The following is an 18,512-nucleotide window of genomic DNA, read 5'->3' as shown; positions in this document are numbered from 1 at the left end:
GCAACTATATTTGCCTCTCTTTAAGTAGTACATCGTTACATTGATCAGGCTTCTTGGTTAGAAGCTAAAATTTATTTTTGTTCTAGTATCAAAGTTATTATTTAGTGTCTAAATATTCCTGAATATTAATTACTTCCCATGACGTAGTGAATGCAGAGATAATACAAATAATAACGTGCATCGATCGAGGTCATTTAATATTATTTTACTACATCTGTTCGCTCGGTTTGTATTATTACAAAATTCGTTCCATTATATCCTCGTGTTTTTGGAGTATCAAATATATCTGCAAAACGTTGATATATTGATGTTAATTAATAAAAGCGTCGGGAGCGTCTGCGTAATTTAAATACGAGCAAAGTCAATTAAAACTATCGGTTTCCTTTTTTCAGATACCTTGATAATGATTATTTCACTATTTTCGATCTCTAATTTTGCCGCGATCCTTTATCGTTAAAAGCCTGTACGCGTATCGTTCGGTCGTGAATATTCATCTGCAATTAAAGCAGTCGTTAGTAGTTTTTATGGGGGACCCGCATAATCTCGGTAAGCAAAAGTACACAAAATTGATTTCACACGCCAGAGGATCTCATTAACCTTTTGATTCGCACCTAATTTGTAGAATTTCTGCTCGTTTCGAATCTCTTCCGACAACTTAGGCGACACTGTACCCAGTGTCAATTTCAACTGAAATATTTAAACCGCAATATACAGTAACAGACACGGTGGATATTAATTTGGGAATTAAAATCGTGCGAATCAAGTTCATGTACAATACCATATTAATTACTATTAATTAATATGAACATATTAAATACGGTACACGCGCAGTCGCGGTAATTAGTACTAACGCAAATTGTTGAAATAAATTGGAAACACTCTTTACGACTTGAAACATTGGGATATATTTTAATAGACAATTTAACTTTATTTATATCGTGTGTGATATAAAAAGGAAATTGTAATCGATTTTGCGTTTATTTACAACCTAAAAACGATACACTTCACATTTTTCGTAAACTCTGTTCTCGTACGTATCAAAAATTTCTACGTTCCCGTTTCGCGCATGAATATTCATCCGTGGGATGAAAGCATCGCTTTTCCCTTCTTTTTGCCACATCAAACGATCATTCAAAAATTCATTCATTGGTTTTTATAGCGACATTTTTAATTATGCCGTCGTGTCCGAAATCATTAATCCTTTCGCGGGAATATCGCGAAGTACGTTCCCGGTTTCTCGTGGGGCGGCTCTCTTCTCCCGTTTCTATTTACGCGTTTGAAAACCGTGAATAGTGTCGGGCGGATGAAAACGAAACACAGAAAGCGTGAAAAATAGGGGAAAAAAGGCAACGATTTCGCGTAACGCGAGACCGTCGAAATGGCGAAGTTCTGGGTCACCGGACTTCTATCAGCATTAATTGAATTGAAAGTTCGCCACGCGATAATTTAATATTTCAGGAGCGCACCGCGGCCTCGGAATCCAGAAAGGCCGCGGAAGTTCCCTTTCGGCCCTCCAATTTGCACGCTTTGCATGCCACGAAGGGAAATCCTATCTCCTTTTTATTTGAACGCGACGACGATCCTCCGGGACCCAGCCTCACAGCGCGTCGATACGCGTTCCCAGATATCTAAGCAACCCTTCGAATTTTAAGAACATTACAAATATACGTTTCTTTTCGTACAGATACATTTTTCTCGTTTCGCTGTCGAATTAATATTTCGCTGATTCTCGTGTAACAGGTAAAAAAAATCAATTATTTTGTAAAAGCATAACGATTCCTACACATATTCCTAAAATTTTAAAGCCGAATTTGAAAAAATAACAAAAGTATACGGCGTTCCAAGCCCTCACGATGAAAAGCATTGAAAACAAAAAATTTATTTTTGTACTTTATGAATATCTTTTTACACCTTAAAAAGCCTAAGCCAATATTATTAATAGTCTGCTAGAAAAAAATTATATAAAAGTCATGTTGTTACACGAAAAGCCACCCTTAGAATTTCAAATTTTTATTTTTTATTCCTCGATGAACGCGCATAGTTCCGCTACGACGACGACTTTTTTTCCCTCGAAATTCCATCGAGACACGCATAAATTTGAATACGAATTAGTTGGCGAGTAGGGAATATCCGAATTATTCATTCGTATTGTCCTGTCTGCGTCCGATATCAATAAGCGAACGCTGGGAAACGTATCCGTGCAACATTTGGCTCGAGCATCGCTTAAAAATGGGAGAGCGGTTCGCTTTAAGCAATTTAAGCTCTCTGTCGACCGTATTAAATGAACGAAAAATCCTTTCTTAACACGCGTAACTTGAAACTTGAATATCAAGTTGTATATACGATACATGTATTACGAAAAGTGCGTTAACCTCCAAAGCTCGGTTCCATTGTTCCATTTGAAGCGATCGATACAGATTTTACCGATCAAAATTCACCGACAGCAGAGGAAAGGAAATGCTTTCTAGCTACGAACGATGAATTTTTATTTCTTCCACGAATAATTCGTTGCTACTAATTATTATTTATGTCGTTTCGAGTAAAATGTGCCCTTTAGGAGACGAGCACAAATTGCCCCACGATTATTCCCTCGTCGATCGTGGCGTAAACCCGTGGCAAGTGTCCTGAAACAAACTTTAGCATATGTTTTATACGCGGTAGGATTTGGTCCTTTGCATTTATCGCACGCCCCGAACACAGGAAGCTGTATTCGAATCAACGACAGCCCGTAAGCAACCCTAGAATAAATTCCCATGACGAGTCCAGGCGACGAGGGTTCGACGACGAAGGTAAGGGTCGACGATAAAGGTAAACGACGGTCTCGTCGCATCTTTCAACGCGTTTCCTCTCTTTTTTTTCACCCCCCATCCCACCCCTCGTTCGTCGCTAGCCACCCGGTGATCTGTGCAGCGACGCCACGGTCCCTCGATTCCCGACGAAATGGAATATCGATACGCGGAACGTCCCGGGGGGGAAGTGTGGCGAATATTGAAAAGTTCTTGGCTGAAAGATGAAAAAAGATGGTCGAGACGGGACGGGGGAATGTTTGCGTTTTCGGAGGATATAATCGGCCGGTGAATCGATCGACCAAGGCGAACAATCGTCCGTGAAATGCTCGCTGTTCGCGAATATCACGCCGAGGCAACGAGCGCGCGGGAAAATCGGCCCGTCGACGGTTCTCGAATTTATTCTCACAACAATCCGCTCGTTATCGCTGCCAGCGGCTGATAGGCAATCAAGTTTCTCGGTCGGGAGGAATCGTGTATTTTTACGAACGATCATCGCCGCGCGACACGACCGATCCCCGCGGAGAGATTTTTCGCGGATCGAAACGACCCATCGCCAGTGATTCTAAATCTCCTAAATGTAAGTTAGGTCCAGGGAAAATAATTGTTTACGGATAAATCTTGGCTAGTAATTTAGATTCTCTTTCAATTAAATAAACAATTTTTATAATCCAATTCTATCGCACACCAGTCGTATATAATCAATAGGAATTGCTGAAAGTTCTTTGGGTATGTAGTGTCAAAGTAAATTGCAAAATAAACATAGAAGACAGCATAAATAATAATAGTTGTTAGGTACGTTAGATAGGGGATGAAATGCCCTTTAAAATGAGCGTTCAAACCAGTCGATAGCGTAATTAGTTCTAGAGATATGAGAATTTTAGTTTCAAGTCGATGCAGTGGCTAGTTACGGAGATATAAGGGTTCGAAGCTTTGTTTATGTTTCATTGACGCGAGGTGAATGACCACGCGCGTAAATAGTAAACAGTGCGTAGTAAATTCTTGGAAATACTACGACTTCCTGGTCACGTGACTGTCTCGACTCACGCGCGACAAGGAGGTCCAGCGCGACGCGTCAGACGGAGACAGAGATAGTCGAAGTAAAAAACTTACCTTTTACATAAATTACGATGTCTCGAAAACGGAAAGTCGGATCGACAAAAACCGAAAGCCATTTTAAAGGGGAGGCCTTGCCGCTTCTAACAGTGGCACAATTATGGAGAAAACGTCAGTAGTTTCGGAACTGTGTGTGTGTAAAGTTCAACTATTTTTAATACGCGTTGTTAGACTATTCACGCTACTGTATTCACAGGATTAAAATCGTTTGCAAATATAACGCACTTTGTGTACAAATAAATTTCACGATCCTACATAATTAACTGCAATACCCCACAACTGTCGTTAGCGTTTTACCGTGCATTCGTCTCTAATACGATATTCAGATCTAAACTATTTAATCATTGACGCGATGTGTATTAAAATTTACCGTTTGAGAGTTCTAGCGAAGAGATTTTCGGCTTTGCCTGTCGCGCGAATAAATTTCCGAGACCCCGTCTCTAATTAACAATAATGTTTAAAAATGAACGTCAGCCTCGCGTATCGTTGCACGGAATTTCGAGTAAATAAGGTGTCAGTCAAACCGGCGGTTCTCCCGTCTGATCGCGTTACGTTTCAAAATTGCAGCTGAAACAACTAATTGGAGTCGGAAATAGCGGATTGAACAAGCAGTCTCGAATAAAGTTCGTCGAAACGAAATAATTACCGCGCGAACAGGTTTTGTTTCGCGCCGCGTTCATTGTATCGCGTAACTTGCGATCCTGACCCTTGCGATCGATCTTTTCGGAAGTGTATCACACTGAATAACTTTTTAAAAATAATCTCAAGACTCGAGGAGCCCTTTCGACGCTTAAAGTTTAATCTGAATAATCTAACTCGATTTTACCTCGATCCTATTGGAAATTTCGGTTCTTAGAAATGAACGATCGTGGCCACAGTTTCGCCGTTTATTTCAGTATCGTCGGAATAAATTCGTAAGTCGGTGGAAGTTCAACGTACCGTCCCAATCGGCGCGCTATATTTTTTTCTTCCTTTCTGTTTTCCATTTCTAGTAAATGCAAGTGACCCAGGAGTACGACGGGAGCACGGAGGGGAAATTGTGGCGCGGGCGTGGGTCATCCGAAATTTCGATTAAATGGGATTTCGATATGCGCGAAACATGTCCCGAAGGGAAATTTACAGAGCTCTGTAGTCCGGACCTGGTAGTAGCCTCGTCGTCGGGAACGAAAGAGGGGTTGCAAGGGGGGAGGGAACGAGGCAGTTTTCGCCGATAGAGTCATTGGCCGTTCGGCTGGATAATGCGAAATGAAATTGTCACAATAATCGTTGGCGGACGTATACGTCGCGGCTGGATAAACTTGGACAGTTATACGGGGTGGTCAGTTTATCCGGACAGTCTCTGGTAATTCGAGCGATTCGTACCGAGGCTGGGAATTTCGCAAAGGTGATTAATTCCGTCGGAACGATGGGTAACTTAACGCTAACCGGTAACCGACGAATTAATCGAAATAATTATTTTACATCGATGCTGTATTTTATCTCGAACTAAAATTTTTATTCCATCGAATATCGAGGAATTCGTTTCGCGGCTGAATATCCATTTTCGCACGAGGACCGTTTCGCTTGATTATTCAGCGCGCACAAACTTTTTAATTATGCATATGGATCATCAGCCTCCGAAAAAACTCATTTGTTTTTCCTCCCCCGCGTTGTAATTCGAATTAGCGGGCGTGCGCCGTTAAAACGTTAATTTTGTTCGCGACACGGAACAGTGTTAACGCGTCGCGTTAATTATTAACGGTCTGCTTTCGAACAATCTCTTCGCTCGTCGAAATCCGCGATTCTGCGCGTTTCGATATCCCGCCGACGCGTTTCTTTTTTATTACGACGATAAACCCGACTGCTTTCGATTCGTTTGCGAAGATATTACGAACGCACACCTCCCGTTTGTTCATCAACGTTCGTTAACGCTAAATCATTTAAATTACCAGTTTATGAAACACTATTATCGTTACAGTTTGCCGAAATAACCAGTGGCGAGTGTACGTGATGCAAATTCGTGATGCATACTCGATGGTATAATATTTGCGAACGTGTTACTAGGTTATTTATATTAGACCCGTACGAAAGGACGTTTTATAAATAATTTAAAGCATGTAAAATAATTTGTGTCCAGTCGTTAGGTTCCTCAAGAATTTTCTAAATTTTTTCGCAGGCTTTCAGCTCCTCTGATAAAAGTAATCGACGATATCCTTTATGATGTAAATTAAAATATCAAGATTTGTTCAACGGATATATTCTCCAAGCTAACGATGCAATAGGGATTTTTGTGGATCCTAAACACGAGAAAGATACTCAAGTATTTTTCACGCGCTTGCAGGAACACTTTTAATCTAAATGCGAGCCAATTTCGAAAAAACGGCTCCGAAGTAACAACGAAAAATACTCGTACCTAATACCCGGGTATCAGATTCATAAAATCTTGTTATCTAACGAGCCACTGTACTTCGTTCAACAGTTTCGTTGCCGTAAACAACAAGCGAACGACGATAAATGTCAGTCGGATTACCATTTTCAGCGGCTAAATATTCGATCTCTTGTCTTTACCGGTCTCCATCGCGAAACGTGTTACTCAGAAACGATTAACCCAATCGAAATCACGCTTGGTACGTTTATTGAGGTACGAATCGTACCTCTGGCAACGCAAAATAGAATAACAAGCAAATAAGGTACCCGATTATTCTAGTAGTTTGCTCGGTAATCGTTCTCTTTGCTTTCCGGTTCAGCGTGCCCCAATATTGACGGGGAAATATTGCTGGCCGACAGCGGGGTCAGTTTTATCGAGTAATTTTGTAATTTATTCCGTCAATGTACATGCACATGAATAATCTGCAATAAATATGTGACCCTTGTAAACGTGCAAACGCGTTACCTGGCAGCCTTTACGAATATTTGCCGACAATGGCGTAGGGCACACTTTGCACGGTTTTACTATTTGCACGCGAGTGACAATTTTGCGTTCGCTTTACCTGATTAATTCATCGTCGTTTAATTGCCTGTAATCGTTCGTTAAATATGGTCGCGATTTACTCGAGAAAGTAGCGATCCTCAAATTGTTAAATCCTTATATCTTAAAATATTAATTAATCTTTTTAAATCTTCGAATATCGCCATAATGGATTCACAAATTCTTCGAAAATGTAATTAACGAGAAATATCGATGTTTCGTCGAAATAATTCGTAATTTCGAAATAAATCTGCCCCAGGAAATGGATTATAAACGATTATAGATCGCGTTTGTTCCCGCGCGAATCGATCTTTTACGCTCAAATATTCCTCCCAGCGTCCGGGAATTTTACACTCGTTTAGCTTCCTTCGTAGAGGTACCAGCAGCGGTGGTTAATGAGGAGCGGCTGTTTTTTTTCATCTTCGCGTGCGTTTCCCGCGGAGCCGAAAATTGGTCGGCGAAGGCGCGGGCAAAGAGAAAAGGCGGGAAAAAAGTGGAGGAATATCGATATGCGGGCGAAGTAAAACAGAATCGAAATGAGACGGGAGGCCGCGTCGCTTTGAAGGGCCGATCAAAGGCCGGGGGAGGAACGAAAAAACTTTTTTTTTTTTGCCCCTGGAAATTCGTCTCCGCCCCTTTTCCTTCGGTTATTGCTGGGAACTTGCTAAATCGCCACACAGGGAAATCCTTCGCGAACGAAGAACGTTAATTACGACCGCTGGAAATGATTTCACTCGCACGAGGAGAAATCTAAAGCGTCAGGATCGAACAAAGAGAAACAGATTAAAAATTTAAACAAATGTATTGGTTACTCGTTGGACAGCAAGATGTTTCGATGAAAATAAAAATTAATTACGGAACAGGACGAGTATAAAAACGAGAGAATATTGTAAATATTTTTTGCAAGTTCGTTAAAATATTGGAGTATGTAACTTTATACTGCCTTTCGCCTATTAAAAATTAAACGAGGTTTCCTGCAAATTTGTCAACAATTGCACGATTTTTCCCTCGCTTGCGTGAAATAGAATACCCGTTAACGTGGAATTAAAGTATAACGAGGTAGAATTATGTAACTGAATATATTTTATATTAATCTCACGTGTTTACGTTCAGCTTCGATAAAGTTGCGCCTAGAAAAAAATTTTAAACTATTTATTTTTGTTCGAAAAATTTTGTATCAATTCGCTCGATGGTCTTCGTCGGATAGAACCTTGGTTAAACGTATTTCGCTTTCTATTGTAGTTGGACCCCCGTCGCACTTAGTTTCGCACAGCACGAATCTCGTTTCGTAGCGCCGGTCGTACGGAATCAGAGGAACGCAATTCGTCCAGCAGAATTCGTACAGCTTAGTTTCAGAGTTGAGTATTTAATAACTTGAGGTAACCAAGCTGCTAGTCTCATCCCTTGGGAGGGATCTTTCGAAGATTATACTCGGGATGGAAAATATAGTCCGCTCAACACGTTGCAGACCGCGTGTTATGGGAGGAACGCTCGCTGTCGGTCTTACGTGCTATTATACAAGGTGATCCACGTAACTCGACGACCTCTAATATGCTCGTTCTTAGCGAATACATCAGAATTTAGTCGTGAATAGACTGTGGACGTTCATGAATTTATAGGGGAAATTTAATTCTCAAAAACCTACAGAATGCGTTTAATAGGAATTATTATATTTAGGAGATAACCCTCTACGAGGCTCCCGTTTCATTAATTCTGTTAATAAAAATATGAATTTCCATAAAGATCCGCAGTCTGGTCGTGAATAATGTAGTCTAATCTACTATAAATAATGTACGGTTCAGCTTTATTTTATGAGAGTGCCTACGGTAAAATTAAAAATAAAATCCCGATTCGTCCTGAAAAATGCTTTAATGCAATAGGATCGAATAAAAGTCGGGAATTGGAACAAATGGAAAGCGATTCGTGTCAATTACACCGGAATCTAGTTCAATCTCTTAAATCGTAACGAGGCGTCCCTTTGCCAAATGAGTTATGAGTCGACGCATTGTTGATTATCGGTTACACAGTCGAGGGCTACTGGATAATTATTTACGTCTGTGGAGATAGCGTAGTTCGCGGCAGCGCTTTGATACGACGAAATTAATTATTAATTAGATCGATCGTATGTGACGGTGCAGCTCGTTAGCACACAGGTAGCTTGTATCACTCTCGATGCACGATCGCGTTACAGAGATTAATTAACGATTGCGATCAGTATCGTTGCCCGTGGATTTTTTGTCCGCGAGAACCAACGAGGTGTCGAGTATCATCGTGCTCGATACATCGTATCGGGATCGATCGATACCGCGTTATCGATGTTTAATACGATATTCGGTAAGTGAATAAAATAAAAAGGGAATGCGATAATACGGCGATGAAAACGCCGTCGCTATTAATGTAATTTTTGCTACAAACAACGCGAGCAAAGAGTTTATAATAGTGGGAGCTTAAATAGATATCATTCCATAAGTTCGTGTCATTCAAATGAAAAACAAATAAACTTTGTCCGGTCAGGGAATTTCTGAAATTTTAAACCAACGTCAAGAATTCATAGAAGTGACTAATAAGCTTACTAGTGGATAAGCAATTTGAAAATGTCGACGTCTTAATAAAAAGCGTTGAACTGCATTTTAATAAAAAATCAAAGAAGTTTTGTACCAACGATATAATAACTTTGTCAAAGGAAAGGGAATTATAGAACGACAAGAGGTTTACTGTTTTTCATAAAATTCCATTGTATGCTTAAAATGTTGCTTCAAGTTGTAATACAAAACGAACGTATGGGACGACCTAATAATATTTAATACGTTGACGAAGAAGTGTTCGATCGAGGGAAGAAATTTTTAAAGTCAACTTTTCTCACATCACGAATCGCGTGACTGAGCGTAAACAAGCGTCTGTGACGGTGTGAAAATGATCGATTACGCGATCGTGGATACGTATTTAGAGTTTGAATTTAATGAGTCATTAAGTCTGGGTTTGGTTTAGACGCGGATACAGTTAATTAGAATATCTAGAAGACTGCAAAAGAGTTTGGTTAGACGGAGTTTTAAAGAAATTTACTATAGAGGAGTCCAGAGTAACGAAACGAGAATAAGGATTCTAGCAGTTCGAAAAATAGGAGGAGGATTTATTACACTAATATTCACATACATATAGTAATACTTGGTTCATAATTTCGCGCACAGCATATACTTCTACGATGTTCACTCATTGGCAACATTCGCGATACTCACTCGAGTCCTTCTTCTTCCTTCCCCAATACTTTTCTTTTTTATTCGTGTTTAACGTCGCATCTAAAGCTCAAGAATCATACTTTTAACGTGTGCAAACAGAATAGGAGAAATATCAATATTACCCTTAGGACACTGTACCAAATATGAACAAAAGTTTTTCCCTATTCATATGCTCGCCACTGTACCTACCAATCTACTGTTAACTCAAACATACTTTCTTACGAAATAGACAGTAAATATCCAAGTAAACGTATCTTTTTTCACATTGCTTATGTATATCACTTTAAAACAATAATATCGTTGTATTCCCTTAGAGGGTACATCGAAATTCTTTGTCCCTTCAGAGGGAACGAGTGGAAAGGGTTAGTATATCGTCAGCTCCAGACCCATAGAATCCGTATCCCTAGTTTCTCGCTTGTTTTTCGCAGCGAAAAAAGGTCTGAACACGATCCGATGGAAAAGTAGCCAGGCCCAAGAACACAGAACTCGCGGAGTGGGAGGGTGCGAGGGTGGGAGATCGAGGTAGAGGAGTGGCCGTTATACTAATTTGGCGGACGCTCGTTAACGACCCCTTTGAGGTCATAACTTTTGCCGCAAGTTCGACGTGTGTGCGTGGGCTCGGTGGCTGCGCTTTACCTACTTCTCTCTCTCTCTCTCTTTCTCTCTTCCTTTCTCCACATTTCTCTTGGTTTCTCTTTCTCTCTCTTGATCTCTCGAGCCCCCCACTATCCGGCCGCCTTGACCGTTGCTCAGTCAGTTCGTTCCTCGAAAAGCGTCGCGACGCTTCCCAAGCAGCGAGACGCGCGTTCCTCGGTGGTAGCTGGGGCGCATGTCCGGCCGATCAGCGCGCGGCCTGTCGTGTGGCGGCCACCCCGGTCGTCGGTGGGGGTGAGAAACGTGCTCGTCACCCTCGAGGATCGCCTCGAGAGACTCAGTAAGCGCCGCGAGTTCGCCGCGGCCGGAAGCGTCTCGTGGCTTTTGCGATCGACGCGATCGAGTTACGCGCACACGTCCCTCGTCGCGATTTCTACTCCGTTACCCCCTCCCCCATCGTAACAGAGGGTCGCGGTATAAATCGTCTCGAGACAATCGGTAGTGTTCGATCCAAGTTCGCGAAAGTTTCACGGATAAAAGATACTTGGAGCCCGATGGTCGCGTAATGCTTCGTATTCGTGGACGTCCATCGGCTCCTTTGATCGTTACGATTCGACGAACTCGAGACGGCTACAGGAGAAAGTAATTACGTTAAAAGGACCTCGGGGTTTCGGTGGGATCCTTGGCGAGGGGGATCGTTGGTCCTAGCTGACGTCATCTAAGACAAACAAGCAGAAGAGATATTATATCCCAGGGCAGAGCGTCGACTAATAACCGCGGTGGGACGAGAGGAGCAAAAAGGAGACTCCGTCCTCCTTGGAGGATCTCGAAGAATCGGATTTCAATCGGGGCGCTCCGACCTCGTCCCGATCGACTTAAGTCGTTCTAATTAGCTGTCGTCCATCCCCCAGAGATCCACGGCGCGAACGACGCCCCGGAGTTTGGATCGACGATGACAAGCAGAGTCGCGATCAAGATGAACGTCCTGGCGTCCCTGGTCGACTGATCGCCAGAGACGCGTCGTCAGAGAAGGCTTCAACCAGCGCGATTAACGAACGATGCCCGACAGGAGCAAGTGAGGATCCCCTATCGCGTGTTCCCCCTTTTTTTTTCTGTGCTCTACTCGACCCGTGGAGAAGATGTGCCTGCGCCGTCTGCTGCTCTGCCTGCTGGGCGTCATCGTCGTCGCGAACGGTGAGCTTTTCTTACGACTTCTCTTCTCCATACGCGATTTCACTTTTTACGCGAAAACGAAGTTCCACGAAGTACGCGGTTTCTCGTTGAACCTGAAGGCGTCTTCGCGACTTGGCCCCTTTCGCGCCGGTTTTGTCCTCCCTGATTTACCGTGCAACTTTCTCTTATTTTGCAATATAGTCCGTGATCTAGGAAAGTTGCTCGACGAGAAGCATCCGCAAAGTGGAGTCTACGTTGGAAATTATCGTAGGTTTAAACAAATTCTTCGCGTTGTCTTGAATTTATTCGTCGCCGTGACCGAACCGGTATGTACAAAATTTAGTGGACTCGTTTTATCGGGGATATTTTTATCGTCGGAAGATAAAATGCGGCTCGACCCTGTATTGGTTTTCCTGGGATAATCTAATACAGGATTTCTTCTTTCTGTGTGCGCGTGTGTACTTCGGTAAATGGTTCGAGCGAGACGTGGTATTTTCGTGCATCGGCGGTGTTCTCCCCTGTGTTTGATTAATTGAATGTACTAAAATCGAAGATGAAAGAAAAGATTCACGCGAAAGTAGAAACTAGAAATTTAGGAGCGAATGGTGACGAATATTTAAGTGATTATTTAGAAGATTTCTTCGAAGATATCCATAAACTGCATTTGTAGGAAATTTTAATTCTCAAAAATGTGAGATACCCTCACAAGATTCCCATTTCATTAATTCTATGAATTTGCATAGAGATCTTCATTCTATCCCTAACTATGACGTCTGAATTTTTTACAAGAAACGTAAACGAAAAGAGTGAACGGTGACAGTATGGTACACCAGATTTAAAAAATTTACCAAATGCAGAGCAGTTCGTGTTTTTCAATCCCGTTATTAGCAATCGCGCGAAGCACAAGTAAACTATTTTAATCAACGTTTCCTTCCGTTGGATCGCGACGAACGCGTTGCAACGGCGATCCTTGGGCGATTATTCGCTGAAAGCGCCGCGAAATCGAGAGATTTTTTTTGTTTCTCGTTGCTCGAAAGAATTGTGAACTCGAGACTGCCGTAAAGTGTCGAGGAAGTTTGACCCTAACCAGCTTCTCAGTGAAACTTCTAGCGAACTTCTTTTTCTTGCACTTAGCTCTAACGTAGTTAATCAAGTTACCAGCGAGGGGGAGGGGAACCTTGGTTAATTTATTTGGAAGATGCATCGTTGGTTTTCAATACACTTTGTTAGCATCGATGGACCAAGTCGAGGCAAACAATCTTCTAATTACTATTCCCAATGTTTCCGTGATATTTAGAACATTCGTTGAATATTGCTTGCAAAACATAAATGTTTCAATTGGTTATAAATAATCTTAAACATTCTTAGAGAAGCCCTGTAGATGCACGCAAATTTAAGTTTTTATATTATAACTCCTGGTGGAGATAATTCTCGTAGAAAACAAACAAATTTAATATCGACGCGTAGTGTATTATATAACGATGAGATAAGGTGTATACTTGTAACTGGTATTTAAACTGAATAGCAGGTATTTTTTGATGAAACATAGATTGTTCGTTGCTCAAATTATACCGAAATAGTCGTTTATTTTTTTTAAATATTGCATGACCCTTGTGGGAGCTTAAACACGATGGTCGAGATGTTATACTCGGAAATTTTAGAATTCATTTTAATTTAAACTGAACAGCAGGTATTTACGTTGAAACGTAGGCAAATTCTGACGTTCGTTGCTTGAAATTATATTAAACTACTCGTTTCTTTTTCCAAGTATTGTATGACCCTTATGGGGGCTTGAACACGTAGGATGGTCGAAATGTTTTACGCAGAAAATTTTTAGAATTCATTTCAATTTAAACTGAACAGCAGGTATTTACGTTGAAACGTAGGAAAATTCTGACGTTCGTTGCCTCAAATTATATTAAAATACTCGTTTGTTTTTTTCACGTATCGTATGACCCTTATTGATCAATTTCTCGATAAGAGTTTCTTTCTTCTTTCATATTAATAACAACTCTTCTCTCCTCATTTGTTAATCGCCTTTATTCAGCCATATTTTCCGTTAATCCTAAGAATTATAACGCAAATGTTAAACGTAAACATAACCAAAATACATCGATGTGACTATATGAATGTACAATAAAGAAAGGATGGTCGAAATATTTCATTCAGAAATTTTCGAATTTTAATTTAAATTCGAATTCTGTCGTTCGTTGTCTCCAATTATATTAAAATACTCATTTGTTTTTTCCAAGTATAACCCTTATGGGGGCTTGAACATTTAGGATGGTTAAAATATTTTATTCAGAAATTTTCGAATTTTAATTCAAACTGAACAGCAGGTATTTACGTCGAAACGTAAGAAAATTCTGACGTTCGTTGCCTCAAATGATATTAAAATAATCGTATATTTTCTTGAAGTATAGTATGAAATATTGCTTTAATGGTACGATAACATATGGGACGACCTAATATTTCGTTTCGAACCTTTTTTCCCGATCGAATGCTGTATGTTTGCCGAGGAACGCGAAGAATGCGACCTTTGGCCCGTTAAGCGGTGCTCGAGGTTACGAGAAAGTTAAACGAAGTTAAGGATCCCGAGCCGTCAAGTCGTCGAGCGTACGTTGAGAGGAGATTTTTCGGTGGCCGGTCCGCCGCAAATAGTTACAAGTAAAATAAAACAGGAATGGCCGCGGGCTAGCGCGCGTCGTTTTTACACGCGTCGGCAGATTTTACGGCGTGCCGACCCTCGTAATCTACGCGTCGGAGGGAGCGGAAGGGAAATAGAAAAACGAGAGAGCCTCGGCGACGGGCGAAGGAAAGAGGGGTTGTAAAAAAAAGGGAAAGAAAAAAAGGAGAAAAAAGGAAAGCCAACGCGAGCGGATCGCGGGGGTGTTAACGCGCGCATTAACCGAAGCTTTCGTCGCGGAAATAAAAAACGATATGCATGGATGGACTGTGGATTTTCCAGTGGCCTAAAAAAAAAAAAAAAGAAAAAAAAAAATCTGCAAGGTGAAAATGTACGCCGAGCCCCACCGGGGCGAAAGTGAATCAAAACGCGTCGTTTCTCTTTTCCCTCTTATTCTTTTTCCCCCCGCCCGTCCTCCCGTGGCTCTTTCCAGCCCATTTTTCCTCTTTGTCGAGAGAGCCACCGATGTCGATTCGCTTTGGCAACGAACGAATGAAAATGCGTGCCGCTTTTAAGAGTCTGTTTCCCTCGGCTGCTTTTCCGCGCCGTTCGGCCTTTTTTTCTTTCGTTTCCGTACGCAACGGGCGCAGGGAAATCGATCGAAAACCCAGGGAAATCAAGTAAACGAACGGCCGGGAAATTGCGCTGTTTACATTCAATTACTTACAAGTGTACCTTGCAATAAACAAGATTACGGCGCACGATGAAATACGTACTCGGAGTCTCGTCGCTTAATTTCGTTCGCGATTGCGCGACTCGACGCGATTTACCGGCCAATCGCGGTTTTATTGTCACCGAAAGGGTCATCTTTTGACGCTGAAAATATGCTTTACTTCGAAATTACCTCGTTAAATTCAATTCTCAACGTGGAAGATATTTTAAATTATATCGTGCATTAAATTCTCGCGAAGAAACGAGTTAGAAGTTCGGTACGAAGTCTCCAGTTGTTGTCGATTCACCCTCGTACATTGATGTTGTCATTATCTTCTTTCCAACGATGCTTGCGTTTGATAAAAATACGTAAACTTCTAGACTCATCGTTACAATTATTGTTGAGATACTTTTCTTAAAAACGGAGAGATTTCGAGCACTTCTTCCCGCCCAGGGTTCGCTTAATGCAGAAACTTAAATTTGTTTGGAAAATATGACTTATGTCGTCTCGCCTCCCACCGATGGATATATTTGGTAACCATTAATTTAACACGTTGACTGCCGCGTCACCCAAATATGGGTGACACGTAAAATCCACAGGGGGCCGCGTCGTCCGAACACGGGCTCATATTTTACTATGTCACGAATGATATTAGTCCGTATTCCAGAGTGTGAAAGGGCTAATAAAATGACGGTAATTACGAAAATGATACGCACTATTTATTGAAAACATTTCGACGCGTTTAACAATCGCTAGGACAATAAATGCGTGGTAACGCGAAATATAATTTCATTTCATAATTAGGACTTGTTATTTTTACGAAGCTCTTTTATTCGTTGTTCGAAATTTCTATCCGGAAGAAAAATTTACTCGTCCCCGTCTCTTATCGCGTGAATTTTACATTTGTTAAAAATTTTTTAATTAAATTCTTTTCTAGTTGTTTATACGACTTGCGAATTAATTAAATCTCGATTCGAGGAACTGTTAGACATCGCCATAAAAAAATATTTCCTGGGTAAACTTAACAGGAATTTTTCGAATTCAGTTTCCGCCTCGGTTAAGATTCTTAAACTGCCATTCGTTTCGTACTTTCGAAATTTGTACCGGCACGAGTAGTTTCTATTCAAGTCAGGTTGTAAAATGCACGCATGAAAAGTTTCAGCGAAATGCTGTTACGGGCGTATTGGTTGCAATGCGTGTCTGACCCTAAACAGACCGTTTCCCCTTGCGCTGTAAACTCCTCCATTGTATTCTAGACGTACACTGCTGGCTATAAATCACTGGACTAGTGAGTGTAGAATAAGAACGAATTGACATTACGGAATGAAACTAACCCTTATTTTACAATGTATAAAACATGCAAATAATATCTCAAAGGAAAATTTTAAACTTAAAATTATGATATTCTAGCAATTACTGTTTTAGTATTTTCGCCTGTAACCTACGTCTTTTTTTGATTTTCGTAAATTTTACTTACCGATCACTGAATATTTTTTAAATGGAAGATGGTTTACATTTTTGGTATTTGGATAGTTCTTTCATATCAAATAACATTTACTCGAGCATAATTGCAGAGTTAGGGCGAAAAATTTATTCTGATGAGAAACTTCGGGGAAGCGAAAAGAATAATGCAGAAAATATTCGTCTCTGTACGGAATCCAAACAGGCGTACCATTACTGACAAAATGTTCCAGGAAGTAATTTTAGAACTTGGGATATTTGTTCCTGAACGTATTTGTAAAATCGATTTTAATTTTTCGGTTTAAGTTCTCCGACTCCCTTATAATATTTAATATCTGTGATTAATAGAAAACGAGTAAATAATTCCGTGTTACGTCTAGACGTGAATTTCTCGCGACCCACTATTTTCGTCAAGAAGCAACGGAACGATAATTTATTTCTTATCGAACGTTATTAATTCACTGGGGGTTTTCTTTGAAATATTGTCCGCGGCGCGAAACGAGTATCCGTTAGTGGCTAAAACCGTCAGTCCATTCGTTGTCGGAGGGGAAAAAATTGTCCGTTATTGGCTGGAAAAACGCGAAATAGCGAACAGATAACTGCGACGGAAATCAATCTAGATAGAGCGAGATGTTGCCGCAGTAATCTCAGATTTATTTTTATTAATCCTAGGTGATCGACCTGGTTGCCAACCGAACCGCGAATACTTCCCAGTGAAATTTACCGAAATATTGCGATCGTTACGGCGTTTTCGAATATTTCGTAGCGAGCAAATATTTATAGGGGTTCTAAAACTCTATCCCATATCTGCTTGAAATGAGGAGATAAATTTTTCTATATTTCCCGTGCATTCGGGCTCTCTTTCGCATTTGCTGCTCGTGTTCCTTCAAAGTTTCAATGCAATTTCACGATTTTTTCCTCGCGAGTCGAGTAAATATTATTACGCGAGGAATCTTCGTAAAAAAATATGTCGAATTTTTGCTCGTACAAAGCTTTCAATCGTCGATTCTGCAAAAAGAGAAACTCCCGTGGATTTGGAAATTCAAATTAATTTTTAAAAATTATACATCACTGGTAGGACGAATACGTTTAATATCGTTGGTTTTAAAGTCGATCGATCGCTGAATTTCTAAATTCATCGACACCGTTCCCAGCCACATTTTTCCCATCATTTCCGGCGAAACTGGTAATTTAATTTGAACGTATTTGCGTTTTTCCATATGTTAAACTCCGACCATATTAGATACAGCGCAATATAACGTGCAACAAGCCCCTATGCGAGGCTTTGTTTTCGAGGAAAACGGTTTTGAAATTGCTCGGATAACGCGCGCGTTTTACTTCGTCATTTTCGAAATCGATTTTTACAGAAATAGAACCTCCCGCGCAAAAACTTTATTTTACTTTTTCGTTTCATTCCGCGCACATAGAACTAACCCCTACTTGACCGTACAATTCTATATCTAGCCTACTGTAAAACGTAGAGATTAAAAATGTAATTTCTCAATGACCGTACAATTCTATATCTAGCCAACTGTAAAACGTAGAAACTAAAAATGTAATTTCTCAATTTTTAAACATACGTACATTAATAATAAGATTCATTTAGATTTATAGACAATTTTCATTTGTCTACGCAGCATAGCCCCCTCGAAAAAAATTTTTTCAGAGTAATTTGCATTTATACATCAAATTTGGTTAATCCGTATTAGAATTCCAATATTCGTTTCGACTGACTTTTCAGTAATTAACCACGAAATGTATGAAGAGTACCAGAAAATTAAATTTAAAAGCAAGCAATTTAAAGAAAGCCGCGAGCTAAAATACTTGCAATTCCTCGTGACAAATGTACCTTCGCGCAGAA

The 18,512-nt window shown here is 40.6% G+C and overlaps 1 protein-coding gene across 4 annotated transcripts in view; it reads left to right on the top strand.

Annotated features, from left to right (window-relative positions):
• Carpa (Carbonic anhydrase-related protein A) overlaps window positions 1-18,512 on the top strand; it is a 415,480-nt gene that overhangs the window by 83,231 nt on the left and 313,737 nt on the right. For 2 of the 4 annotated variants that reach the window (XM_076778851.1, XM_076778848.1), the window contains exon 1: window positions 10,910-11,873. The exons of 1 other annotated variant lie outside the window; for it this stretch is intronic. In XM_076778851.1, coding sequence (XP_076634966.1) covers window positions 11,819-11,873 — 55 coding nt within the window. In that variant the 5' untranslated portion in view covers window positions 10,910-11,818. Of the gene's footprint in view, window positions 1-10,909; window positions 11,874-18,512 lie in introns of those variants that run through there. One more of the 4 variants, XM_076778850.1, reaches the window with a different exon arrangement.

The sequence above is a fragment of the Colletes latitarsis genome, chromosome 11 (genome assembly GCF_051014445.1).
Source record: "Colletes latitarsis isolate SP2378_abdomen chromosome 11, iyColLati1, whole genome shotgun sequence".
In the NCBI taxonomy this organism is placed as follows: Eukaryota; Metazoa; Arthropoda; class Insecta; order Hymenoptera; family Colletidae; genus Colletes; species Colletes latitarsis.
This window is presented reverse-complemented; position numbering and strand designations above follow the sequence as displayed.